At 39.1% G+C, this 27420-nt stretch overlaps 2 protein-coding genes across 3 annotated transcripts in view; one reads left to right on the top strand and one right to left on the bottom strand.

The window, feature by feature from the left end:
• The window catches only part of ODR4 (odr-4 GPCR localization factor homolog), a 28676-nt gene extending 16334 nt beyond the window's left edge, over window positions 1-12342 (bottom strand). The window contains exons 1-6 of the mRNA XM_081111878.1: window positions 12194-12342; window positions 9139-9259; window positions 6747-6881; window positions 4408-4503; window positions 1742-1848; window positions 711-747 (exon numbers count right to left, since the gene is read on the bottom strand). Coding sequence (XP_080968004.1) covers window positions 711-747; window positions 1742-1848; window positions 4408-4503; window positions 6747-6881; window positions 9139-9237 — 474 coding nt within the window. The 5' untranslated portion in view covers window positions 9238-9259; window positions 12194-12342. The remainder of the gene's footprint in view (window positions 1-710; window positions 748-1741; window positions 1849-4407; window positions 4504-6746; window positions 6882-9138; window positions 9260-12193) is intronic.
• Window positions 12343-12406: 64 nt separating this feature from the next.
• Window positions 12407-27420, top strand: part of TPR (translocated promoter region, nuclear basket protein) — a 67611-nt gene continuing 52597 nt past the window's right edge. For both annotated transcript variants that reach the window (XM_081112666.1, XM_081112665.1), the window contains exons 1-13: window positions 12407-12538; window positions 12900-13211; window positions 14634-14738; window positions 17247-17320; window positions 20440-20536; window positions 21883-21986; window positions 22319-22483; window positions 22940-23032; window positions 23405-23485; window positions 23566-23653; window positions 24379-24519; window positions 25448-25539; window positions 25799-25996. In XM_081112666.1, coding sequence (XP_080968792.1) covers window positions 12469-12538; window positions 12900-13211; window positions 14634-14738; window positions 17247-17320; window positions 20440-20536; window positions 21883-21986; window positions 22319-22483; window positions 22940-23032; window positions 23405-23485; window positions 23566-23653; window positions 24379-24519; window positions 25448-25539; window positions 25799-25996 — 1620 coding nt within the window. In that variant the 5' untranslated portion in view covers window positions 12407-12468. The remainder of the gene's footprint in view (window positions 12539-12899; window positions 13212-14633; window positions 14739-17246; window positions 17321-20439; window positions 20537-21882; window positions 21987-22318; window positions 22484-22939; window positions 23033-23404; window positions 23486-23565; window positions 23654-24378; window positions 24520-25447; window positions 25540-25798; window positions 25997-27420) is intronic.

Raw genomic sequence — 27420 nt, 5'->3', positions numbered from 1 at the left:
AAACCCAATAACTTGAACAACCTGATAGCTAAGACATTTAGCCAAATTCTTTCATCAAAGGGAAATAGGTTACAACTAAATAAAAACAAAGCATGCATTTCATTTTAGTAATCTTCAGAATACTGAACTTGGTGACTCCCCCTCCAGCGGTTGGCTGGAAAAGACCAGATGGTCCATGTTTAGAATTCTGAGGAGTCCTCTGGTCCTCTAGCTCTCATCTATAGCTTCAACAATATTAATTCTGAAGCTTCTGATGTGAAGCAAATAGCCACTGAGTGGCTTTCAGGTGCCAGATGTTCTCCATTCTGTCCCATCCACTCTAACAGAATTCTAAAAAGTTACTTTTTCACATTGTTTTTAAACACCTTAGTAAATGTTAGTTTGGATTCTGCTGAGTGCAAATAGCTTGCTTACTAGGCACTATAGCTACCAAAAGCCCACATACTTTTATTGCTAGCCTCTCAAATATATACTAAACACATAAACAAGGCAGGGAGAGTTTAATAAACATATGTTAACAACTAAAAAAAAACAAAACATAAATTTTCCTTGGCTGTAATGAAATATTTCAAAATAAAAAACTATAGGTGGTTGTGGACATCAATAGGAGGGAACAGCATTGAAATTTTTTAAAACTAAATAAAGAATTGAATTTTGTTTTAAAAATAGTTTGCAACACAGAAAAATCTTTAAAAAGCAATTTTTCTTACCTTTGGATCATGGATATCATAAGTTCGACAAAGTATTCTTTACTAATTAAGGATAAAAATGACCCCAAAAATAATTCTTGATAATCAAAAGAAAATAAATCATCAAAAAATAAAATAACTATAAGCATCCAACAGTTTTTACAAAATTATACCATTTTACACACTTAAAAGATATATACACATATGTATGTAATTATACAAATATATATACATATAAATTGCTCTGACTATAGTTGTGGTGCTTTAAACTAGTTCTTAGGGCTTATAAATCCTGCTAATCATAATGAATAGAAAGCACTTGCTCAAATACACACCCTGTATAACAAATAGGTGTGCTGTTTTGGATGGAGTCAAGCCTGAGAATCTTTATTGGGTCAAGGGGCCTGTACATGAAACTTTCTAGTTAAATATACAAAGGAGTTTAAAGCCCAGCTTCTGCAGGAGCGATCACTGTTTGAATTTTGTCTTTTCCAAATCCTGATTCATTAGGCCCTTGCATTGCTTCACTCTCTTCCTAAGGCTGTCGCTTGGGAGGCATTGTTGCCCTGGCAAGATGTATAGGAAAGGGGTCCCTATAACGGGCTTTTAGTGCCATTTGATCTTGGCTAAAGTCTTAAAAATTTCTTAGATACCCTAACTGTCCAGTTCAGTGCACCTGTGCTTTGAATTGAACATTTTACCAATAGCAATTGGAGGTAAAAATTTAACATAATAAAGCATTACTTTGCCTAAGCTGTCAGCTGGGGTATCTACCTCTCTATAGGAGACCTATTGTGCTGGTAAACAGTTCTCATCCCCTAGTCCTTGACACCTCTGTCAAACTCTTTGCAACCTTAAAGCATGACTATATTAGTAGTAGTAGTAGCAGTAGTAGTTGTTATTGTGCTAAGTATGTATTATTTACAGAAAAACTTAAAAACTAAGCTTATTTTTTAAATAATGATTTAAATAAATGTTTGGAGGGAAAACTTATAGGAACATTATTTTGGTATTATATAAATTTAAAACATAAACACCTAAATAAAAGATACTTTTTTGTAGAAGAGCAAATATGAAGTGTCACTCGATCTGAGACTTCCTCCTCTGTGAAATTCCACAGTCTCTTTTTATTCATAGATTTTTCCACAGCAAATACTAGCTGAAATAGAGGAAAACACACACCAATTGAATGCAAAGTGAAAGAAGAAAAGTGAATGCAGAAAAACATACAATTATAATGTCCCTAAGATCCCATCTATTTAAAATTTCATGATTCTATAATTAAATTGTCTTTTCTTCAAAAGAAAGAGTGAAACTGATTACTAACCATTTGAGTTCCATTTACACAATTGGTTTTTTAAATAGAAAAATATAATCCATCACCATTAAGAATCAACTGGACATAAAAATTAATTTTGGGCAAACATTTAAGTGAAATATAGAATAAAGACTTTATTATAATAAGAGTGAGAAAGGACAAGTAATTTTTAAACTATAAAAATGGAGCATGTCACCCATTTGGCATTTCTTATTTAAATGTAACAAAAAATCTAAGGCAATATATAAGGACACATACAATATAGTAGCAAAATAAATTAAAAGTGAAAAAAAATAGAAATAGTGACATATATTTATACCAGAAATAAGAATTATGGAAGGGCATACTTGATATATGGAGAGGAGTTATAAATTTGGCTCTAAGCTTTCTAACAATAATGTGCACAAAGAAACCTAATTTGTTACCTACTTCACATGGTCCATAAAGCTGAAAACAATTGATCAGAAGAGGCACAAGTTTCTTCATAACGATATCAAAAGAAATTTCTTCAAAGACAATATAATGTGATATAATGAACAAAGTTCTTAATAATGATCTTATGAAAGACACTGGCAAGTTTTATAATGTTCTTTCTTATAGTGTTCCTCAATGCTGGCCAATGGAAACAAAGTTAGATAATTCAAACTCAATAATTTCTGAAATACAGCATTTCTAAAGTTTCATATGATTCTTAGGAACAGAGATATAAAAGCAACAGGAAAGAAGATCTGACTATATTTCTCTAGCACTAAGTCCACATTCACCCCCATTCAATCCAGCACCAACCACAAAAGGATGCACAACCTTTATGTTATTAAAACATAAAGGTTTTGATCATATTCCAAAATGCCATTAAGACCAACTGTAATATACATTTATTAGAAACTAGAGGCCCAGTGCATGAAATTCGTGCATGGGAAGGGCCCTAGGCCTGGCCAGTGATCAAGGCCTTCCAACTGCTGGCCAGGGCCTCCCTTCCCCAGGTGCTGGCCAGGGCCGCCCCCTGGAGGTCAGCGCACGTCATAACAAGTGATAGAACTCCTGGTCTCGTGGTCAAACTCCCATGGGGACACTCTGCATACTAGCCATATATATATATATATAGAAGATGGGAAAAATAGCAGAAGGTTGAATAACTTCCCAGGGAAGGGAAAAATCTCCATTGTCTTCCCTTACTCCCTTAGGTACAAATATCAAAAGTTTGACAGTGGACATTTGATAGTTAAGGTTATTAAACTGGTAGCATCTGGAATTCTTAGTTGCACTTTTTTACTAGAAAAAGTTTGGGGGATTTTCTGTGGGCTTTTGCACTCTTTAAGATTATGAGGTCTGCTTCTCTCTTGGTGGAGGAAATAACTTTTTAAAAATTTATTTATTTAAAAATATATTTTTATTGATTTCAGAGAGGAAGGGAGAGGGAGAGAGAGACGGAAACATCCATGATGAGAGAGAATGATTGACTGGCTGCCTCCTGCACAACCCCGCTGGGGATCGAGCCTGGCATGTGCCCTTGTCCGGAATCGAGCCCAGGACCCTTCAGTCCACAGGCCGATGCTCTATACACTGAGCCAAACTGACCAGGGTGGAAAATAACTTCTTAAAGAGATGAAAGCTGGCTGTAGAGTTTACTTTAGGTTGTCAGGGGAAACAGCTTGTGAACCTTCATATTTACATGTAGACATTAATACCCAATTCACTGATGTGGGAATAAAATGAAAAACAGGGGATTCATAATACTCAGTCCAGGAATAAAGAATAAATATCTTATTATTGTGATGACTTTATGTTTTACTCTCAGGATATTGAGAGAATTGAACAGAAGAATCACAAAGCCTATTAATTTCACATTATAGCAATCACTTGGAACTAAATGAAAGGTCTAGCAGAATATTGCTATTGTATGACAAAAACAGTTAAATCATTATAACTTGTTTCATAAAAGTAAAAAACCTTTAAATGAAGACTATTTTAACATCTGTAGCTTTGATTAAAAATATAAATATTGGCATTACACACAAGATACCAAGCAATTGGGTGGGAAAGCTATGTCAACATAATCTATAATAAAAGCATAATATGCAAATTAGACCAGAAATCCTTCCGGATGGGATGTCCTTCCAGACGACCTTCCGGAGGAAGCTGGGGCACGGGTCCCGGGTGCCTGCTGGCGGCCAGAGGGAAGCCCGGGTCCCAGGTGGCAGAGCAAAGCCGGTGCCAGCAGCCGGGGGAAGGAAGGCCTACTCTTGCATGAATTTTGTGCATTAAGCCTCTAGTCTCAGTATAAAGAATTATGAGACAGAAATTCAAATATGTATACAAAGGTATACATATATACAAATAGCATCCATTAAAATAAGATGTAACTTGATCATATTAAGAATTTTTATATTTCATACTTACTCTGCGCAGGGTATTTTGAAAATCATTTCCCATTTCTAATGTTGTAATAATAAATACTCCAAGAACTAAAAGTCCCCCAGGTAGCATTCTGGATACCTAAAATAGAAATATAGTATTAGCTAACATAAACATTTGGCATTATATGCAATCCTTTGTGTCTGAGAAGCTAAATATTAAATCAGCAAATCCCTACTGAGTATCAACTATATGAACAGCATTGAGGTAGGAGCTTTGAGAAACGGGTTAAAATACTGAGAAATGGATGATAACCAAGACAATGGGTGTCATTATGAACACAATCTTCCTAGAGTATCCTGAATTTAACTCTAAAATAACCTTGTAAGTAAAACCATTAAATAATGAAACCCATTAGCTACAAAAATAAACCAACCCCTTTCTCATGAAATCAGAGACTGAAATATCTTGTAAGATTTTTTTTCAATGGCTTCCGCTATCAGCTAAATAAAGTATCAATTTTTCCTTAGACTGCTATTTCAGACTAAAATCTGGATAATAGGATATCCTTCATTTGACACTACTTACTCTGAAATATCAAAATGCCAGTCAAAACTTCTCACTATTCTCCATACATATGCCTAGGTTTTCTAACTCTATACCTTTACTCAGGCTGAGAGCTGACTTTTTCTTATATTTTTGGGGACCCTCTGGGAGGTCCTTAAGGGAAGAAATAATTCTCAACTATCACTGTATCCCTATAGTTAGCAGAATACTAGAACCTGGAATTTGATCAGAGGGTGTCTGACTTGAAAATCAGTTACTAGTTACTAGTTTAAGAAGTTATGCATATTTTTAAAGTGTGTGACACATACTACCAGTTTGTCTTCTGTAATATCTATTATTTCCCTTCACACAACTGTGGCTACTTTTTAATGTCACATGGACATCTTTCTACCATCTAGACTCAGTTAGGTTATCTTTCGTTTAGTTAATATATGAAAAAATTGATCACAAAGTTAAGTCTTCAGAAATTAGATACTATAATATAATCCCTAATAGGTTGGTATAGCCACTGCTGGTGGCTCCCACTGGCTTCATCAATTCTATTTATTATAGTAACACAAGCTGACAATACAAAGAATGAAGTTTTCGTATTTAGCATGGGCAACTGCATACCTTTTCAAAACAGTAACATAAAATTAACCATTTCTTTCTAGAGGCACAAAAAATTGAATATATTTTGCTACATAAATTTTTATGTTTCTGTATGTGTATATACACATATACTTATGCATCTAAGTATATACACACATATATATTAGCTACATAAATAAACACTTTGCAATGAATATTATAAAAATGAATGTATTACTCACAATTCGGGTATTCTTGAATATTTTCAGTTGAAAATTCTCACAAAAAATGATTTTTAAAACTGCCTATAGACGCTTATGGCATACAAAGGGTTAAAATTAATTTCTAAATTACTGGCAGATCATATTACCTCCTTCTCAAACTAGGGAGCTCTGAAACTTTACCACAGAGCTACTGTCTACCAAACAAACTCCTCACTTCTTAGGATGGGACTCCAAAGCCATCCATAACTGGCCCCTTACAGTCTTATGTATGTATAACTGTATTCTTTTATATATCCCGTATTTCAATTATAACCAATTGCTTGCTATTTTCCTAACATACATTTAACTTTAATGCCTTCAGGTCATTCATACATACCTTCCTTTGGACACTGAATTTGTTCCTTTACTTCTACTGGCAAAGTCCTATTCATTTTTCGAGTTCAGAGCCTTCTATCAAACTGTCTGAATCCATCCATTGGCAGATAGTATTTAGTTATTCCCCCTCTATATTTCTGTAACATTTTTCTATTTTTATCTCATTTCTCTTATAACTGGTTTGTGCAATGACTTTTGCTTTGGTTAAAGCATAAATTCTGAGGATTTTTAAAAAATTTAATCATCATTTGATTGCCTCAGTGACTAGATTAAATCTTTAAAACAATCTGACCAGAAACTGTATTATCAATAACTAGTATTATTTTAAAGTTATATTTAAAGAAAAACTGAAAATAAGCTAAATGACCATAGTAGGAGATAAGTTAAAAAACACAACAGATAAAAATTAACAATGGAAAAGCATAGCATATAAGATCAAAAAGTCAGACTGCCTGGGTTCAAATCCCAGTTCCACTACTAATTCTGTAATCTTGGGTAGGTTACTTAACTTCAAGTAAGAAAATGCAAGTTATGAAAACTTAAGAACGAGTACTCTGAAATCCTACTCTGGTATCTGAGGATAAAGTGCTTTTATTGTGTCAGTCAATGAACACAAACTTAACTCTATAAGGAGAAAACTATGGTGACCTGGTTAGCATGTTCTGTGGCCCATTCTTCATCCAAGTTGTCCACCTTATCTTTGGGATGTTTGAGGTTCTCATTGTTTTCCTCTTTCGGTGGTGTTCTAGTGGCAAGAATCACATAATCCTTTTGTGAAGAACACTTAAAAACAAATTAGAAAAACTTATTAGAGTGATATCTCACTGAGGAATGCAAAGCTCTTATGACGTACAAAAAAAGTAATATTTGTAACAGCTTAAGTTGTTAATGTCTATAAAATAATGGAATCTATACAGAAATCAATTTTCATAAATATGATTACAACACTTCCCTCACATGTCATCTTTTAATATATTTAATATCAGCCTCTTCTTTATTTGGACATCCAAATGTGAATCACATAGTGGTCACTAAAAATGGCTTACTGGATGAGTAAATGAACTGCATTTAAATCAAAAGAAAATAAATATGCTTGGTCAATTTTCTAGTTACTATATTTATTTCCTATATTATTTGAACACATTGGTGGTTCAGTGAAATAAAGCAACAAATGACCTTATGCATCTTACTTTCATTGAAATGACAAATATCAACAGAAACTAAAAAACAAAAAGAAAAACAAACGAACAAAAAATGACAATAGTGGGAAACCTGCATATATGTGTCCACAGAAAAACAAAGGGACACATAAGTGAAGTGCTATCAAATTTATGTTCCTCAGTTTAATAGCAGTTAAATGGTAATCAAAGCTTGGAAACCCAAATATAAATTTAGGGACATTTAATAGCCTAGTGTTATTACAGTGGAAGGTTCCTATAAAGAAAGAATGAAAATAAGGCTGATAACACAAGTTAGTATGTTGTCATCCTCAGACATGACCTGAAATTCCCATCATTAGTATCATCTTGGACTAGAAAAGAAAGACAGAGAACTTATTTCTATAAAAGTTATTTCCAGAGAGTTACATTCAAATGTACACAGGAAAAGGTAGGTGCTGATTAAGAAAGCTTTTCCTTCTCATAAAATCTATGACTTTGGAAAGATGACCCTAGAAGTAGGAAACAGATAAGCTTGAGGGGAAGAAGAGAAAAATGATGAACCCTGGCATAAAGAGGAAGAAGGAACCTGTAGAAGAGCAGAAGGAATGAAAAGGCAGCATGAAGCAACACCAGAAGGAACACCCTAAATTGGGAGACGCATTTGTGAGAAACCGTCTGTGTGCATTAAGGAAAGTTTGGAAGAGGGTATTTCTCACTGAACTTTTGTTTCATTGAACCCATCTTTCTCTAAAACTCTTCTTCCCTTAAATTAAAAAAAATAATAATAATGGGAAGTAAAGAACCTTAAATAAAAAGTTCCTAGCAAAAGGAAAACTATATTAAATACTGAGTATCTGGAATAAAAACGAAGTTCAGATTGTATTGCCAAGAGAGGCAGGCTGGCCATCTCATGAGCGGCCTCTCGGGATGGGACTACTGGGTGAACAGTGCAGGGTCTGCCCTCTGATTACAAGTTAAGAATCAGGTTTGTGACCATGAAGGTGTTGCCGGGGGAGTCATGGGAATATGGATAGCATCAGAACAAGGAAAGTTCGTTCTGTAGTTTGAATACTCTAAGCCGAGGCATCATGATAAAATACCCAGAACTAGAGCTCTGGACAACAGAGCTTCATTTGCTAACAGGCCTCAAACTCAAGCCCTTGGGCCACAGTGCACTTTCCCCGCAACAGTGTTTAGATGGATGCAGGCAGTTTGTCTATGTAACTCTCTTTTGTTGTTGCTGCAGCTGCTTTGTATTGCGATTGAGTCCTCCTTGCTTAGCAACACAGTCTTTGGTGCTTATGCTTTCTCAAGTAACTGTCCAAATCTCTATTCCATTTTGTGCTGACTTTTAAAGGCTTAACTTTATGGGGGAAATAGAATGTGCATAATTTTCAAATTTCTCCCACCTCTTCCACTGAATTAAAAAAAAATCAATATGATAAGTATTATTACAAAATATAAGATGACTGTTGCTATAAGACGAGATAAGACAAATTACAATGGGAATAAAACTGTCAAAAGCTACTTCTATAAAGAACTGAACCACCAAGAATTAATAAAGATTAGAAGGAAGTACAAAACACTTTGGAAACACACACAAACATACAGATAATGTGATCAGTAAAAATTCTAATTTTGAGGTTTCCACATTATAAATTATTTTTACCTTGTCAAATGGGAATGTGTTCTGACTTGAGTACACCTGGACTAGGTTTGTCTTACTGCTCCACATTTTTCCTCAAAAACCCATTTTAAATTTACTTCTACATTCCATCCCTCCATCCCCTAACCTTGAGTTTATTGATAAATAGCATGGTTCAACTTTAAATAAACAGGTAATTTGTTCTGTCAATAAATACGCAGTAAAAGATACATACCTGTCCTATTAGCAGACCTGAGACAAAAGACTTTCCTTGGAGATTGAGGTTTGAGAGATACTGGCCAATAGTCTCTTCTACAATGTAGGTTCTTCCCATTATTGAGAACTAATTCAATCTCCTAAATTACAAGAAAGAAAATATAGTATTACTAGGAGGGAAAATATAACCTGCAACATTTTCCACATGGGGGCAAGTAGAGAGAGAAGTGGTACTATCTCAATGCTACCCTCTGCTTTGCAGTGATTGCTTATTAAATAGGATATTCTTACTTGCAAAGTTCAAATGTAGCTTCAAAATTCTCTACACAGTGCTGCAGTAAACAACTAACCGACCAGAGTTGATATGAGAAACTTAATGCCACATTTGCGATAAGGGAAAGGACATTAAATTAGTAGTCAACACACCTAAATTTTTATTTCAGATGTACTACTCCTTAGCTGCGTTAAGTAATCTATTGCTAAGCTTCAGTATGCATTTCTCAAACAGAAAAGATAAATTTTTTTAATCCTCGCGTGAGGATATGTTTTTATTGATTTTGAGAGAGAGCGAGGGAGAGAGAAACATCGATGTGGGAGAAAAACATTGACTGGTAGTCTCCCATGAGTGCCCCAACCAGGGATCGAACCTGCAACATAGGTATGTACCCTGATTGGGAATCGAACTGGCAACCTTTTCGGGGTACGGGATGATGTTCCAACTGAGCCACATGGCCAGGACAAGGATGATAATATTTGATTTGCTCACTGGGAGGTAGAGAGAACCCAAGCATACTGTGAAGAACTACTACTACATGCTAGAAGTTGTGGCAGGGGAGATGGTATGAAGGTAGTACTTGATGTCTGCTCTTGAGTAACTCATAGTACAAGAGCTACTGAAGTAAATAGCAATGCAATAACATTTGTAGAGCTTCTACTAAAACAAAGAAAGGTAATGTAACCTGCCCAAGTGACAAAGCTGGTAAGTGACAAAGGTACGATGTAAACTCAGTCTGGTTCTAGAGTCCATGCCCTTAAATACCATGCTCATAATGAGGAATCAAACTCAGTTTCTCTTCTAAACCATGATCAAGGGTAACTCCCGACTGCGGACGAGAACCAGTATATTCCTCTTACTGCCCTGTGCTCCTTTGATTTGATTTTCTGTAGCTAAAAAACAAAGATGCCAACTAAAAGAGTAGGCAATAACGAACGATGATCTCAAAGAGTTCACATTCGGTGTGGGAGACCTAAAAATGTAAAGAGATGATATTCCAACATGTTATAAAACAGATATAAAAGACTGCAGGTACACAATTGCAGCATATTGAACAGAGATAATAGTCATGTGAGCTTTATAAAAAAATTTCACTCTGAGTCCGCACAACAAAGCTGAGGCAGCTAGAGATGCGCTGGGGTGGCGTATCTGACACCAGCAAACGGTCACAGTGATTTTGCATTCCCTAAAACAAAAGCCCAGAGGATTGGTTCCGCTTGGACATGGCCTGGTGGATGCTGTTTTTGTTGTCGTTGCTGCTGTTTTTCCAGGAGCCTGCTCAGTTTTGTCTCGAAATGCATTAAATTTCTTCCGACCTCTTTTCTCACAACTGTTTGCACACAATGTTTGTTTAGATTAAGTCTAGAACTGCCTGTCTAAATCATTAATGCCTCCATAAAGGGAAGGGCTTTCGACTTTCATAGTGCCGTAAAGTATGCATTTCTGTGTTTTTAAACTTTCCTCCGCTTCATCACGCTATTCCGCTCCTTTCCTTCTGGCCTAATAATTCCTAATTCTTGCAAGAAACAGCAGTGACAGTGACTCCAAAGTTATGGTATGTAACTGTCTAACCTGATTTCTCCCAAGGTGACACCTATCAGCCATGTTAATGTGTAAGAAACCGAATGCAACACAACAGGAAGATGAAAATGTATCGGGTGGTAAAATCTGGTTGAATGTTAAGATGTTTTTGTTTGTTTCTGTAGTGCTCCTTTAAAACTTTGAAATGTGGCCAAGGACACTTTACAAAGGACACTCCTGAAAAGGCCTACACAGTTCAATTTTACCTGAAATGCTGAGCGCCAGCAGAGGAGCTTTCCAAGGTGTCCAAACACTGTGCCTTGAGACAGCCCTCCCGCCCTGCGCTCTGATGACCGGAGTCTACAAAATAAATCCTAGCGGGATCCCAGCGGCTCTGAAAAACCCATCGGAACTCGGGATCCTGGGAGTTCATGCACAAAACACCTGCACTTCCCACAGGGTAGGGAGCAATGCGATGCTCCTGTGTACCTAGGGCAAAGTACAGTACGGCACACGCCTGCAACCTTCAAGTGATTTACATGAACTATCTCAGAGACTTAAAAAAAAAATCCACCTCAAACGCCTTCCTGATAGTCGGAAAAGGCCTCCTACTGTGGAAACCTGCAGGGTGAACGGCACTAGCAACGCTTTGTTCTCAGCGAAGACCTGAACAAGTCATTTTAGGAGCCATCCAACATGACGTCATCCGGAGACTCGGCTCGGAGGCCGGGGTCACATCTGGAAACCAGCGGTTCTCTCCAGGTGGCAGAGTGAGGAGTGCTTTATAAGAATCGTGTTTAGAAACGTCTGTTACGACAGTTTTTTTTTCCATTTAAAAAAAATATATAAATGTTAAGGTCACTTTTTCTGCAACGTTACCTTAGCGCGCAAAACAGAGGTTACACTCACAACTGCTCCGCGCGTCCTTTGGAAAAGACAAGCTTCGTCCGGGACGATGAACCGGGCTCCCGAAATTCCGGGCGGCTCACTGTGCCCCACCCCAACACGCTCACACACTCACACATGCACACACTCACTCCCACGCGCGGCACCTAAATAGCTCTTTCAAATAAGGTGAGTCCGTCACAGCTGGATTCGTGTGCTGTGCCGTAGTGTCTGTCCATACGTGTCCTACGGTCTGTTTCCTCCTTAAAAAAGGAAGCTGTGTGTCCCCGTGCGCGCGCACACACACACACACACACACACACACACACACGCCTTCGCACGCACGAATTACACCCTCAGGCTGAACCACCGGTCCGCGTGGCAGGCAACTTACCTGCCAGTCAGTCCCAGGAGCTCGTGGTCCAGGTACCAGCCTCCAGGGAACCGATTTCCCTTGGGCCTTAGGCAGTAATTCATCAGAAGGCGACGGACGCCCCACCCCTTACTTCCCACTCCCACCCCGGGTCTCGGGCGTCGGGTGGCGCAGACTGATGACGCAACGGCCCCCTGCCTTCTCCGCAGTTCCTCTGCCAAAGCGCCTGCGGGCCACCCCGCCCCCTTCCGGGCACCAGGCACCGCGGCGTTTGCCATCCGGCCCTGCCGGGACCGATGCCCTCTAGCGGCTCGGTGTCTAGGAGCCGCCAAAGAGGACTAGCCATGGCCTCCCGAAGCTTTGATGGTAAGCTTGCGCTGCTTTTTAGGGAGGGGCGTGGGTTAATTAGCACCATGTGGCGCCACCTCGCGGACAGTGGCCACGCGGCCTGCTGAGGAGAGCCGGGGGGCGGGAAGAAAGGGGGAAGCTGACCCGACGTTGCGTAATTGGGCTCCGTGAGGCATTTGAGGGGGGAAAAAATACATTTCCCAGAATCCTGCGGGGCTTAACACTGGTGAAAAAGGGAAGTCGGAGTGCAGGTCCGGGTCAGAGGCCGCCTCTGAACTCCTGTTCCCAGGATGCACCGCTGCCCGCTGCTGCGCGCGCATTCGGACGCGGGCGCTGTGGCGCGGTGGCGCCGCCGCTAACACAAGATTTCATTTCCCAGGGTCCCGCCGCGGGAATCTCCGGCGGGCCGGCGCGCGCGAGCCCCCGAGCGAGGCGGCGGCAGAGGTGGCCGCGCAGGCTTCTGGGTCCTCCTGGTCTTCGCCTTTCTTCTCCGCGTCTGGTCCGTCGGCCGCTGCCGCGGCGGCCCCCGGCCTGGCCGACATGGCGGCGGTGTTGCAGCAGGTCCTGGAGCGCACGGAGCTGAACAAGCTGCCGAAGTCCGTGCAGAACAAACTCGAAAAGTTCCTGGCCGACCAGCAGTCCGAGATCGACGGCCTGAAGGGGCGGCACGAGAAATTTAAGGTGGAGAGCGGTAAGTGACGCCCTTCCCGCGCTCAGGGGGGTGGGCCCGACCCCGGCGCGGTGGCCGGGCTTTCCCGCTTTCGAGCCCTCGCTCCGGCTGCGACCGCCCTGGTAGCCTCGCTTCCTCGGTCTCGCGGGCCCCTCTCTCAGTTGGATACGCAGGAGCCTTTTTGTTCGTTCGTTTCTTTTTGTAAATCTGAGTCCCCAGCCAGGCCCGTTTCCTTCGTACCGAGGCTAGTCCCACAGGACACGAACTTGCGGCGACCTGGGGTCTGTTTACCCCGCGCTGAGCCTGCAGCCTCAGTCTAAGCCTAGAGCGCCCCGCGCGTCAGTTGCCCGGAAAACCGTGGTGGTGTCCGCCGTGTTGCCGGCTCACCTGCGTTCGGTTGGTCTAATCATTAGGCTCCAATCATCAGGCTCCAATCATCAGACTCCAATCATCAGACTCTAATCATCAGGCTCTAAGGGGCCTTCTCTGCGCTGGTTGCGAGTGTGAGCGGCGCTGGTCCGTGGGAACTGGGTGCGCACCAGGATGCGCGGGTGCGGGGCGTGGCGCCGGCGGCCAAGGGAACGCGCGGCAGATGCGTTTACCGTGTCGGACTTCACCTCCGACAGCTGGAGTTTAATGGGAACTATGTGGCGACCTATTTATTACTGATGCCTGGAGCAGACCCTCAGGTGAGAGCGAAGCGACCGACCACAGGGGCTCGAACCATTAGTCACACCCTGCCCGCCCCGCGCTGTGCTTCACCAGTTGTTTGGGGGGATTGTGTACTGGGTTTTGCTACGTTGGCTGAAAGTTCTGAATAAATTCTTACTTCAAAGTGTGTAACAGAATTGAGGTGTTGAAAATTAATCTCCCGAGTCCCAGAGGTGAAGGTAGTCCGCGGCCTTCTGTTCATGAATTGACACAGAAATATTGAGTGTCTTTGATGGGCCCGATAGCAGTGCTGAACAGAACTGACCCGGAGCCCTTCGCGTGATAAGTTCGCGCATTTGTTTTCACTTAAGTGTAGTAATTTTTATACTTGGGGGCATATTTTGGCTGTTTTAACACAAGCCTTTTTTAAAGCAGAACCGTTTTTGTAAATAATTCTTTTCTCCCTTTAATCAAGCTTATTTGGCTGCTTTATGCTAAGATATCGACTGGCTCACGTGTGCGGGAAACACTGAGATGTAAGACATGTTTCCTGCCTTGAAGTGGGATAGATAGACCAGGAATTTGTAAAATCCCCCTCGGGTCTTATTTTCTTTTGAAGTCCTTTTCAGTGCTACATGTATTTACCTTTTTCTCAAGTTTTCTTCCTTGGAGTGCAGTTCCAATACTGTGTCTTAAATTTTAAAAATGAAGCTTATTAAAAATAAGTGGCAGTATCGAAATTGTGGGTACATGTGTGTTTTATTATTTTTTTTCCCCTCTGCTCTTCTGTAGAACAACAGTACTTTGAGGTAGAGAAGAGGCTGTCCCACAGCCAGGAGAGACTTGTGAATGAGACCCGAGAGTGCCAAAGCTTGCGGCTTGAGCTGGAGAAGCTCAGTAAGTATTACATCTTCTTAAAAAGAATATATTTTTATCGATTTCAGAGAATAAAGGAGAGGGAGACATAGAAACATCAACGATGAGAGGGAATCATTGACTGGCTGCCTTCTGCACGCTCCCTACTAGGGATCGAACCCACAACCTAGATATGTGCCATTGACTGGAATCAAACCCGGAACCCTGCCGTCTGCAGGCCGATGCTCTATCCACTGAGCCAAACCAGCTAGGGCTTAATTGCATCTTTATCATATTCGTGGAGTATTGAGATCTTCTGACACTTTTGTATACTTTGGAAACATCTACTTACTGTATATGAAAATACTGTTTTCATTTATGGTAATGTTTTTATTTTTCATTCAGTGGTAAAGACTATAAAAGAAAATAGGGTTTTCAGCGGTTCTCAACCTGTGGGTCGCCACCCCTGAAAATACATCCTGCATATCAGATATTTACATTATGATTCATAACAGTAGCAAAATTACAGTTATGAAGTAGCAACAAAAATAATTTTATGATTGGGGGTCACCACAACATGAGGAACTGTATTAAAGGGTCGCGGCATTAGGAAGGTTAAGAACCACTGGTCAGTGGTCAGGAGGCCTTGATTCTGAGTGCTATTAAAATGCTCTTTTGCCATATGTAACTCATAATAGTGCCTGACTATTGTTTATAAAATGGCTAGAACCACACGCTGATCTACTTACTATACGACCAGCCGTGGGCAAACTACGGCCCACGGGCCGGATCCAGCCCGTTTGAAATGAATAAAACTATTGAAAAAAAAGACTGTACCCTTTTATGTAATGATGTTTACTTTGAATTTATATTAGTTCACACAACACTCCATCCATGCTTTTGTTCCGGCCCTCCAGTCCAGTTTAAGAACCCATTGTGGCCCTCAAGTCAAAAAGTTTGCCCACCCCTGATACAGACCAAATGTGATATTTTAGAAAGCGCTTTGAAAAAATAAAAGCAATCATGCAACTGAAAAGGTAAAGAGAGTGCTTAATTATTTTTATGTTGTTGAAAAACTAAAACCTATTCCATTTGTTTTAATTTTCTGTTATAATTTTTATAAATATTAATCTCAAGATATTTCCTACTTAATACTAGTTCAGGTGAAAGAAGAGTAGCTAATTTCCTTCTTAGTTTTTTTACATTAACTACTAGAAAGTACACAAGATCTTAAAGGTCTTGACATTTATTGGGAAGATGGTGTGTATTTGCTTTGTCTACAGTAGAAGAAAGCAAACGTCAGAAAAGACCTGGGTAGAGTAGGGGCATAGTATTTGTTACTAGATACAGATGGGTTTCAATTTGATTAGGAACTCAGGAAGCAAATGATAAGGAGAATGGTTAAAACATCAATCTTCTTTCTTAACCAGTTTCATGCCCTTTGGCTATTTGGGTCATGTTTTTTTTCAGCTAATTTTGGCACAACTCATTTTTTCAACATGACATACATATGATGGTATGATATGGATACGTTTGTAATGAGGGCACAAGAACATATTGAGTAACTAGATCCAGTTTATTGTCTATACATTGTTTTGCCTTGGAATAATAAAAAGGTCTGTACAATAGTGATGATAAAGAATTTCAGGAAAATGACTGATTACAGCTGCTTGTGTTAGATCTGGAAGAGGGAGAGGGAGGGGAAGATGGGGATAAAGATAAACAGACCTTTGAGGTGTATAATTACATTTATATTTTTTTAGTGTATCATACTGGATGTGTAAGTTTGGAAAGCAGTAAGTAACTTTAAAGCAAAATAGAAAATTTAGATTAATTTCGTAGGGTTTTTTTCTTGTAATAAGCCAATTGTTTAAATAGAACTTAACACTGGAAATAATAATAAAGTATTTGCTCATTAAATTGCTAGCACATAATATAGATGTTTTAATTGAAGAAAATTTTAGAAAGTTAATTCTTTCCTAATTACCTTCATGTATTTAGCAGAGAAACTGTATTAAGGAGAGATAGCCCATTCATTATAAGTGGAAGTTGTGGGATTGGTAATTGAGTATCAAGCATAATTTCCTTTCTTCCATGTTAAAGGTTCTCTACAGTGATTAATAAGCTGAATTATAATCACAGTGTCTATTGTGATTTATTCTGTATACAGTTTATGGAAGTTAAATGTTACTAACTTTTTTGGTATGTTTTAGCTCCGTTTCCTTATTTGTAAATTTAATTCACTTTTTTTATGTTTGACTTGCAAGATGTCATTGAAAAGTAAGGAAGTTGGTAATTACATATGCTTTTACCTATAAAGGTTGGCTGGAATGATCACATGGAATTTTGGAGACAGGATAACCTATTTTAAAATTTGGTCTAGAAATACAGTAAATTTGGGATGTATTTATGATTTAAAATGCGATGAATAACTCGGTCTTTCTGAGACTCAATTTCTTAATTTTGAAGTGTATATGAGTGGCAGTTGGATAAAACCTGTTCATTGCAAGTTTTAAGCCTGTGTGTGATCATAAAATTCCTTTTATCCAGACAATCAGCTTAAGGCACTAACTGAGAAAAACAAAGAACTTGAATTTGCTCAGGATCGCAACATTTCCATTCAGGTAAATGTTATTCCTATGAATAAAACTAATTATAAACATGATACTTGAGGAAGTTTTCTATTCTGACCTGTTAGTTATTTAGTCAGTGGAAAGATGAAACAGATGTTCTATTAGAAGAAGCTACTGGCAAAAGCATATACATAAATTTCTTAATTGGATCTTTATATGTTTTATTGCTAGATTGAACATTTTACTCATTAGAATATATTAGTACAGTGGGGCCTTGACTTACGAATTTAATTTATTCCGTGACGGAGCTCGTAACTCAGATTACTCGTATGTCAAATCAAAAAGTGAACGAGTGCGACACGTGATGCTGGGCTGATGTTGTGGCGTTCACTGTGACGTTCGCTGTGCCAGCTAGCGGTGGGGTATCTGAAGCTGGCTCATAACCCAAATTTTAGCTCGCAACTCAAAGCAAAAAATTGGCCAAGAGACGGCTCGTATCTTGAAAAACTCGTTAGTCGGGACACTCGTAAGTCAAGGCCCCACTGTACTTGACATAAAAAAATGCTTGCTTTTTTAGCTTTGAAGCGCTCCTAAGTTGTGATTTTTAAAATTATCATTGTATATAAAGTGCCAGAGAATTAGACGTAGGAGAGAGAGGTGTTCATAGGTCCATCTGTCCATCTAGTCTCTCACCCACTTATCTACCTGCCTTTCATCTTTCCTTTCTCTTAGAAATTATATAATGCTTACTATTGTGCAGGCATTATTTCAATTATTGAGGATATGGGTGAATCCACATCAGAAATCATTTACTTAGGATAGTGATATGAAAAACACTGAATGTGATTACAAGGATTGTTGACCAATTTATTTAATAAAATGAGCCTGCCCAGATAAAACTTTAGACTCTTTTCATTGCTTTTTTAAAATTTGCATTTGATTTGAGTTTGAAAGGTACAAAAAAATTTACAAGGGAAAATGGGCAAAGGAATTTTAAAACAAAACAGAGGTAGATGCATAAATGGTTAATGATGACAATGTGAGATGTTGCTCTACTTCACATCAGAAAAATGCAGATAAAACCGTAATGTAATTATCTTTCACCTTCCATGTTAACAGTAATTTCTTCATTTTTTGTTTTAAGAGCAATCTGTACTTTGACATGGGTGGCTGGAGAATTGCTACTTATGACTCAAAAGCATATAAATTGCTGTTGTCTTGCTACAAAAGCAGTTTGACTATGACTAAATAATTAAGATTTTTAAATAACTCCATTTCTAGGGATCTCTTATTGAGAAACTAGAGGCCTGGTGCATGAAAATCATGCACTGAGGGGACAGGCGGGGCGGTCCTTAAGCCCAGCCTGCGCCCTCTCGGGACCCCTTAGGGGATGTCCGCCTGCCAGTTTAGGCCTGTTCCCTCACCCCTACCCCGGGTTCGGGTCTGAGCTGGCAGTCAGACATCCCTCTCGCAGTCGGGGACTCTTGCAGTCTGGGACTCCTCGCTCCTTACTGCTCACCTGCAGCAGAGGCAGGAGAGTCTCCCACCACTGCCACTGTGCTCCCCAGAGCACCGCTCAACCAGAAGCCGGGCTCGCTGCTCCTTTGCGCTGCCTTGGGGGTGGGAGAGGGCTAGCCATGAGCCCAGCTTCTGTCTGAGCGGTGCTCCCCCTGTGGGAGTATACTGACCACCGGGGGCAGCTCCTGCTTTGAGCACCTGCCCCCTGGTGATCAGTTCACATCATAGTGACCAGTTGCTTCACCATTCGGTCAATTTGCATATTAGGGTTTTATTATATAGGACTAGGGGCCCGGTGCACGAAATTTGTGCACTGGGGGGCGGGGGTGAGAGTGTCCCTCAGCCCAGCCTGCCCCCTCTCACATACTGGGAGCCCTCAGGCGTTGACCCCCATCACCCTCCGATCGGCCCCTTGCCCAGGCCTGACGCCTCCGCCAGAGGTGTCAGGCTTGGACAGGGGACCCCCATCTCCCCCCGATCACTGGCTCTGGCCCCCACCCAGGCCTGAGGCCTCTGGCCTAGGAATCATGCCTGGGCAGGGGACCCCCATCTCCCTCTGATTGCTTGCTCCACCCCCCGCCCAAGCCTGACGCCTCAGACCCAGGCTTCAGGCCTGGGCAAGGGGACCATCATATCCCCCCAATCCCCGGCTCCGCCCCCCACCCAGGCCTGATGCCTCGGCCAGAGGAGTTGACCCTCATCACCCTCCGGTCACCAATCACCGGATCGGCCCCTTGACCAGGCCTGAGGCCTCCGGCAGAGGTGTCAGGCCTGGGCAGGGGACCCCCAGCTCCCCGCGGTTGCAGGCTCCGCCCCTGCCCAGGCCTAACGCCTCTGGCCGAGGCGTCCGGCCCAGGCAGCGGGGACCTGCAGTGGCAGCGGGGGGCGCTGCGATCGTGGACTCTGCTTTAGGCCCAGGCAAGGGACCCCTAGCTCCTGGGACTGCCAGCTTCGGCCGTGCCCAGCTCCCATCGCTGGCTCCACCCCTACTTCCTGCTATCACTGGCCAGGGCAGCAAAGGCGCCTGATTCTCTGATCATGCCTGGGGGGCAGGGCAAAGGCGGCCCCAGGGCCGCCTTTGCCCTGCCCCCCAGCTCTTAGCTCCCCCCTGGGTTTCCGATCACTGTCAGTGGCAGGGGGCTTCTTCCTGCTTTCCCTTTCGCCTCCCTGCATTGTGCCTACATATGCAAATTAGCCGCCATCTTGTTGGCAGTTAACTGCCAATCTTAGTTGGCAGTTAATTTGCATATAGCCCTGATTAGCCAATGAAAAAGGTATCGCCGTACGCCAATTACCATTTTTCTCTTTTATTAGTGTAGATAATTGCAACTGAAGTGTAAATGTAGTGACAGCAAAAAATTAGTAAATTAAATGCCCTACGAAAGTGTATTCAAGTAGGACACTTTCAAGTGATAGCAACACGAGTTTTTCATGAGCCAAGGAAAAATAATTTTTAAAAATCCAAAGCATGAACAGAAATGTTGAGTATAGGTAATTTTTAAACTTTTTGCTATATGAGTTAGAAAGAAAACAAACCATTTTTAAAGCACAGCTGACATGAACTAAAGTGACAATTTCATATTCAGATTCCTGTATTGATGATCAGCTTGATTTAATTATGTATGTATTATGCTTACTCCTCTGTATGACAGAGCCAGTTTACAAGAACAAAGGAAGAATTAGAAGCTGAGAAAAGAGACTTAATCAGAACCAATGAGAGACTATCTCAAGAACTTGAATATTTAACAGGTATGAAGAAGTGCTTTAGCCTCTAACTCCACTCTTCCTTTCTCTTCCTACAGTGCTAGGAATTACTGTCCTGTTCATGTCTGTTGTTGGTGTTTATTTATCATAGCTCAGAATAGAGTTCTGGGTAATAGCCTATTGTTTCTCCCACTTATTTTAGATCATTACCAAGGATTTAAAGAAGTGTCCAGACAAGTACGCAAACGAAAAACATCTCAAGTAGTAATTTAGACCAAGATCTACATGCAAAGATACTCAATAGAATGTTATTTGTAATATCAAGTTGGAAGTAGTTTAAATATTTATAGAGGCTGAAATCATTTATTTTATATATACATCTTTGCTAGTATAAGCTGTCCACGAGCATTCAATATAAGAAGCTAAATGGGGGGGGCCCATATTTAGAAATATACACTGAAGTGTAGTTACGAGGCAGGAATATAAGATATATAAACATAGGCTATAATATATAGTACAGTTAACATATTTAGGTAAATATGACATGCGGTTTACTGGTATCAAGTTCCCTTTGTTTACCTTTGGTAAGTGTTTTGAAAAGTTTTAGTTCTATTAAAGGAAGAATTTTCAAATATTTATGTTGCTATGTAATATTTAATTAGACATTTCCAGTCTCAGAAAAAAGTTACTTCAAATTATTTGTTGATGTTTATCAGTTGGTGAGTAGGTAAAATTGAAAGAATTTTTCTTCGTAAAAACCTTTGTAAGGAAAATAAGTCTGTTTTCTGGTTTTGTATAGGAGGTCTTTATATGTATCTTTTTTTTTTTAACTTAGCAGGTAGCTGTTTATGAAATATTAATAGAACTTTGGTTATATGTCAGAAAAACCAATGTTAATTTTGTATATTTAGCTTAAGGTATTGCATTTAAATAAAATAACCAGTATAATTTAAATATGTGGTTCGGTGCAGGAATTTGGTTGTTTATCATATACTTGCTAAAATTAAATTTGTATTAAGTAGCTCAGAAGTAAATTAAAATAGAACAATTGAGAACTACTTACTTAGTATTAAATGTTTATATTCCAAATATGCATTTTTTAAAATATATTTTTATTGATTTCAGAGAGGAAGGGAGAGGGGGAGAGAAACATCAGTGGTGAGAGAGAATCATTGATTGGCTGCCTCCTGCACGCCCCCCTTCTGGGGATCGAGCCTCAACAAGGCATGTGCCATAGACCGAAATCGCACATGGGGACCCTTCAGTCCTCAGGCCAAGGCTCCATCCACTGACCCTGACCCAAACCAGCTAAGGCCCAGACAGGCATTTTTGATGTTCGGTTCCTCTAAGCAATAATGAGTTATTTTCAAATTCTCTTCTGACCTTTCTAGAGGATGTTAAACGTCTAAATGAAAAACTTAAAGAAAGCAATGCAACAAAGGGTGAACTTCAGTTAAAATTGGATGAACTTCAAGCTTCTGATGTTTCTGTTAAGGCAAGTAACAGATAATTCCTAATGCACAAAATATAATTTTTGCTTAAAACTCACCTAAATTAAATTTAGGCAAGATATCTATAAAGTAATTAAAGCTGTGTTTTGTTTTTTAATGTCAGGGAATTAAGCATTAAGATAGCTTTAATTGAACTGTTTTGGTTATGTGATATTTTAATTTCTTAATCTTTTCTGATTGTGTTTTCTGTTAAGAATCCTTGCAGATAGTTATTTCTGTTATAAGGTATTCTGCTTGTGTTACTTGGCTGCAGGCAAAATCATAAATAACCACATGTTATGTTTTACTATAAATTTTTTTTTTTTAATTTCTTTAGCATCGAGAAAAACGCTTGGAGCAAGAAAAGGAATTGTTGCATAATCAGAATACATGGCTTAATACCGAGTTGAAAACCAAAACTGATGAACTTCTGGCTCTCGGCAGAGAAAGAGGAAATGAGATTCTAGAGCTTAAATGTAATCTTGAAAACAAAAAAGAGGAGGTATGTTAGTAAAATTGTATCTTTGTGTTGGTTACAACTTAACATTTGTGTGACCATTTATTAGACATTTACTCAGTGGTATACACTTGTAAATGTGTTGTAGGATTAAGGGTCACATGTGAAGAACATAACTCAAACATTTTGCCAGGGAAATTAACCAGTTGCTTTGAAATAGAATTTATAACATTCTTTGATGACTTTGGTTTTTACTACTATCTTATGATACATCTTTCCTACAACATGTTTAAAAAGTGGTGGTAAATTTTTGTGAGCTAAATCCAAACATATTCCATAAACTATTACTCTTTTATTTTCTCAAATATCCATATTTTATATAAAATGTTTTTAGGCTATTGGAGATTGTTTTGCATTTGGCAGCTAAAGTTATATCATTTCAAATTAATTTCAGTTAATATAGCATTATCCCCCCAACCCAACTCTACTTTTTGTTTCTAGGTTACTAGAATGGAAGAACAAATGAACAGCTTGAAAACATCAAATGAGAATCTTCAAAAGCATGTAGAGGACCTGTTGACCAAACTGAAAGAGGTACAGTGACCACTGTAAAATCTCTCTTTTACAGAAATAATAAAGCACTTAATAACTTTATAAAATTATTTTATGTTTTGAACTCTTCCTGGCACTACAAAATAGTCGGGACACTTACCTAATCTGATATAGCAATTGTATGCTAATCCAAAGTAATGTCTAAAAATGAGTATCATTCATTTTAATATTTGAGTATTCTCCTTTTATTATCAATATTTTATCCTTAAAGTAATTCATCTTTATCATGAAAACTGATTTTCATTTTATCTCATTACCATACAAAACTTTTTTTTATCTTGGTGTTTGATAAGCCTTCTAAATTCAGTTCAAAGGTGCCTGCTATAATTGATTTTTTTAAATTTTTTTTTTAAGGCTAAGGAACAGCAGGCCAGTATGGAAGAGAAATTCCACAATGAATTAAATGCTCACATAAAACTCTCTAACCTGTACAAGGTAGGTACCCTGCCACACATTTTAGTGTCCTAATGTTATATTATTGGATGTTTTGATGACTTTTTAAGATTATATTTTAGAGTGCTGCTGATGACTCAGAGGCAAAGAGCAACGAGCTTACCCGAGCAGTGGATGAACTACACAAACTTTTGAAAGAAGCTGGAGAAGGTAACTTTTCAATTATGCAAAGATTATTTCATTTTTACATAGAAGGTACTTTTTTCTTACCTTTGTGTAGATTGTTGGATTTAGAAGTTAGATTAACTTTATTATGGACAGAAACTCTGGTATAGAAGAAAGATCCTGGATTAAGATATTTTAAATTATTTTTTAGCAAATACTGTATTTAAAATACAGTTATAGTTTTTCTATTTTGTTCAACTAATAATTTTATGTATAATCTGATTTCTAACAGAAAAAATTTTCCCCGTAAATATTTACTTTGATAAGTATATAAGTTTATAGTTTGGGTACTCTCTTAATCCATAAATAAGCCTCACGTTTAAATTATAAATAGTGTATTTTAAAGTCTGATTTTTTTATTTTTATTTTTTGAAATATAAGTTATTTTTTTTATTATCTTTTTCAGTTATTTCCTATCTTCTAAATTAGAGATCAAATTAAAACCAAAGAGATACTTAGAGGCACTTTTTTACAATATAAGTTCCTTCATTTTCCCTGTGAATAGGAGACATCAAAAGAGGAAATAGATCCGCCAGGCCCGGACACTTTAGGATTTATAAATAGAGCCAGGAGCATTAGTGGGTACTATCGACTGCAGCCTGTCTAGAGTATAATATTGTTGGATGGAGGGAAAATGACTATTCTGTTACATTTTATAAGCTCCAACTTTTAATTATATGTTTGAATATTGTCTTTAAACATGTTTTTAGCAAATAAAGCAATACAGGATCATCTTCTAGAGGTAGAGGAATCTAAAGATCAAATGGAAAAAGAAATGCTTGAGAAAATAGGGAAATTGGAAAAAGAATTAGAGAATGCAAATGACCTGCTCTCTGCCACAAAACGTAAAGGTATGGATTAAAATGCTTATTAATGGCTTGAAATACTCGAACTTCCCTACATGGGTCTCATTTAATTTTACTAATAGAATTTCTCTGTAATGTTATGATGTAAGAAACTCCATCAAGCTATAGTGTTAGAATGTACTTTTAGTTTTAAATTAGTACTTTATATGTACCCTCACTGTATTATCAGAAGTAATAACATTTGGTCACATGATTGTGTCGGTTTTCAGAATAGTTTTAACTATAATTACTGCATGATTTTTTTATTTGAATCATGTTATATTGCTCTTTGATGTCATAATTTTAACTGTTTGTAGGAATTTATATGTAACTAGAGGCCTGGTCCATGAATTTGGGCACAGGTGGGTTCCCAGGAGTAGTGGGGGCCCGGATGCGATTGGTCCTCCGGACAGGCAGTGGGATGCCCTTGCTGGGGATCCAGATCTGTCCCACTGACATTCGCACTGGTTGTCAGCCACCTGGCGGCTGCTTTTATATCCTTTCTTTGTGGAGTGTCTAGGGAGGGGAAGCAGCCGCGGTGCCCGAGGCCAACTTCCAGGAGGCCAGGTGGCGCTGTCGGGATCATGCAGGTGGCGCTGGTCCATAGGTGCCTGGCCCATTCTCCTGAGATTGGACATGCTGACTACTGAGGGAGTGGCTGCCGTAGGGGCAGTGGGCCACCAGGATGGGTCTGTCATCTGAGCAGCGCTCCTGCTGTGGGAGTGCACTGACCACCTCGGGGCAGCTCCTGCATTGAGCGGCTGCCTCCTGATGGTCAGTGCGCATCCTAGCGACCGGTTGTTCGGTGCTTAGGCTTTTATATGTGTAGATAAAAGTGACACACAGTAGGTGTCATTTTTTACTTAAAAATTTTATTAGTACCTTTAGTTTCAAATTTTACAAAAATACACTAGATTTCTGTGTGTTGGCACAGGAGCCATATTATCTGAAGAAGAGCTTGCAGCCATGTCTCCTACTGCAGCAGCCGTAGCTAAGATCGTGAAACCTGGCATGAAATTAACTGAGGTAAGAGAGGTGTTAAATATTGTTATTTTCCTTAAGCAAAAGTGATCATATTTCTCTGAAACATAGTCTTCAGAAAAATTAATCTTAAAACCATCTGATGATTAATGCATTTTTCTGAGAAAGGTTTTCTTGGTTGTTTGTTCTGTGTAATATATAGTAAATATTCCCTCTGTGTGAGTGCTACTGAATCTTAAGATAGCCAGACTGTGTACTCCTGTTGTTATGCTTGCATTTGAAATGAACCCTCTTCTACTTTCAGCTATATAATGCTTATGTAGAAACTCAGGATCAGTTGCTGTTGGAGAAACTAGAGAACAAAAGAATTAATAAGTACTTAGATGAAATAGTGAAAGAAGTTGAAGCCAAAGCACCAATTTTGAAACGTCAGCGTGAGGAGTATGAACGTGCACAGAAAGCTGTGGCAAGTTTATCCGTTAAGCTTGAACAAGCTATGAAGGTTGGTTCCATTCCCAAATTTTAGCTATAGGAAAAATACATTTGTGAAACGGTAATTATACGTATTAAAGCTTGTCATTACATTATGAAACACTGGTAAGCACAAAATGTTCTTATCTTTACTTAGCTAAAATTGTGAGCACCTTTTACATTTTTAAAGACATTTGGGATTATTTCTGTAGGGTTCTATAGTAGATGATAAATAGCCGTTTCAAGTCTATAATAGAATGCTCCTAAATTTAGCGTGGTCATTTTTTGTCAAACAGTTGTGGTGCATACTCAATCGCTAACTGCATAATGTTGCAGAAGTGAGGAGAACTAGGTTTGCTAAAGTAATTGAGGTGTTAGAAATGTATTAGCCTCAGAAATTAATGGGATCCTTTCTATCCTCATGTAATGTGACAGGAAAAAAGCAGTTGTGATAATTCTATCTAGAAATGACATTGTTTCACCATCTTCAAGATTTATTAAATAAATTTTTTGAGGAAATTCAGTTAAATCAATTTGTATCTGCTGTTCTAAACTGATACATTTCATTTCCTTTTTTTTGAGAGTAGTATAAATAAGTTGTATCTTTAATTCAAACTTAAACTTTGGTTGCTATTGCTAATACAATTTCAACATTAGTTTAAATCGGTGTATGTTATATCTAATATTCTCTCCCCTGAATCAAATGACATATACCAGTCTTACTTTGATAGGATATTGGCTTTTTGACACCCCCTTTCCTCATCTGGTTTGAGAAGTGGTCCCTTGCATCTCATTACATCTTGAGTTTCTCACTGTTGAGAAATGAGCATTTTGCCTAGAGTTTTTTGTCTGAAGGGAATAGTGAGGTAGAGGGGCTTAAGAATCAGGAAATAGCAGCTGTCCATTATGGAGAAACCTGTTTGTTTCTCCACTAATGTACAGGTACAGTGATGAAAAAAAAACACGATTTTTTCATAGCTGCCAAGGAATTTAAAGATAATTAGTATAGCTTTTTTTAATAGCTAAATCTTCTGTCCTTACGTACATCATGTGTCCTTCAGTCAAGATTCTGTGATAGTTATTTGTAGGATTTTTAGGGTTTTATAACCAAACTTAGAGGCCCAATGCATGAAATTCATGCAAGAGTAGGCCTTTGCTGCTGCGGCTGCCTGGATCCCTCCCTCGCAGCCGGGGCAGCTGCCTTGATCCTGTGGCTGCAGCCCCGGCTTCGTCCTGAAAGGATATCCAGTCTAATTAGCATATTATGCTTTTACTATTATCGATAACTTCCTTCCTTGACATCTCAGTCCCATTTTGAATTCAGTAAATTTGTATTATTGTCATAGTTCATGAAATTTGCCTGCTTCATTTGCCACATACTTGTGTCTTGAAATTGGCTTATGCAGGCCTGTAGGGCACTGTGCTCAGAAATACTTGAAACACCAGGATAAATAT

The sequence above is a fragment of the Myotis nattereri genome (assembly GCF_964212035.1).
Source record: "Myotis nattereri genome assembly, chromosome: 18".
Taxonomy (NCBI): Eukaryota; Metazoa; Chordata; class Mammalia; order Chiroptera; family Vespertilionidae; genus Myotis; species Myotis nattereri.
The sequence above is the reverse complement of the archived record's forward strand: the minus strand, read 5'-3'. Positions and strand labels throughout refer to the sequence as shown.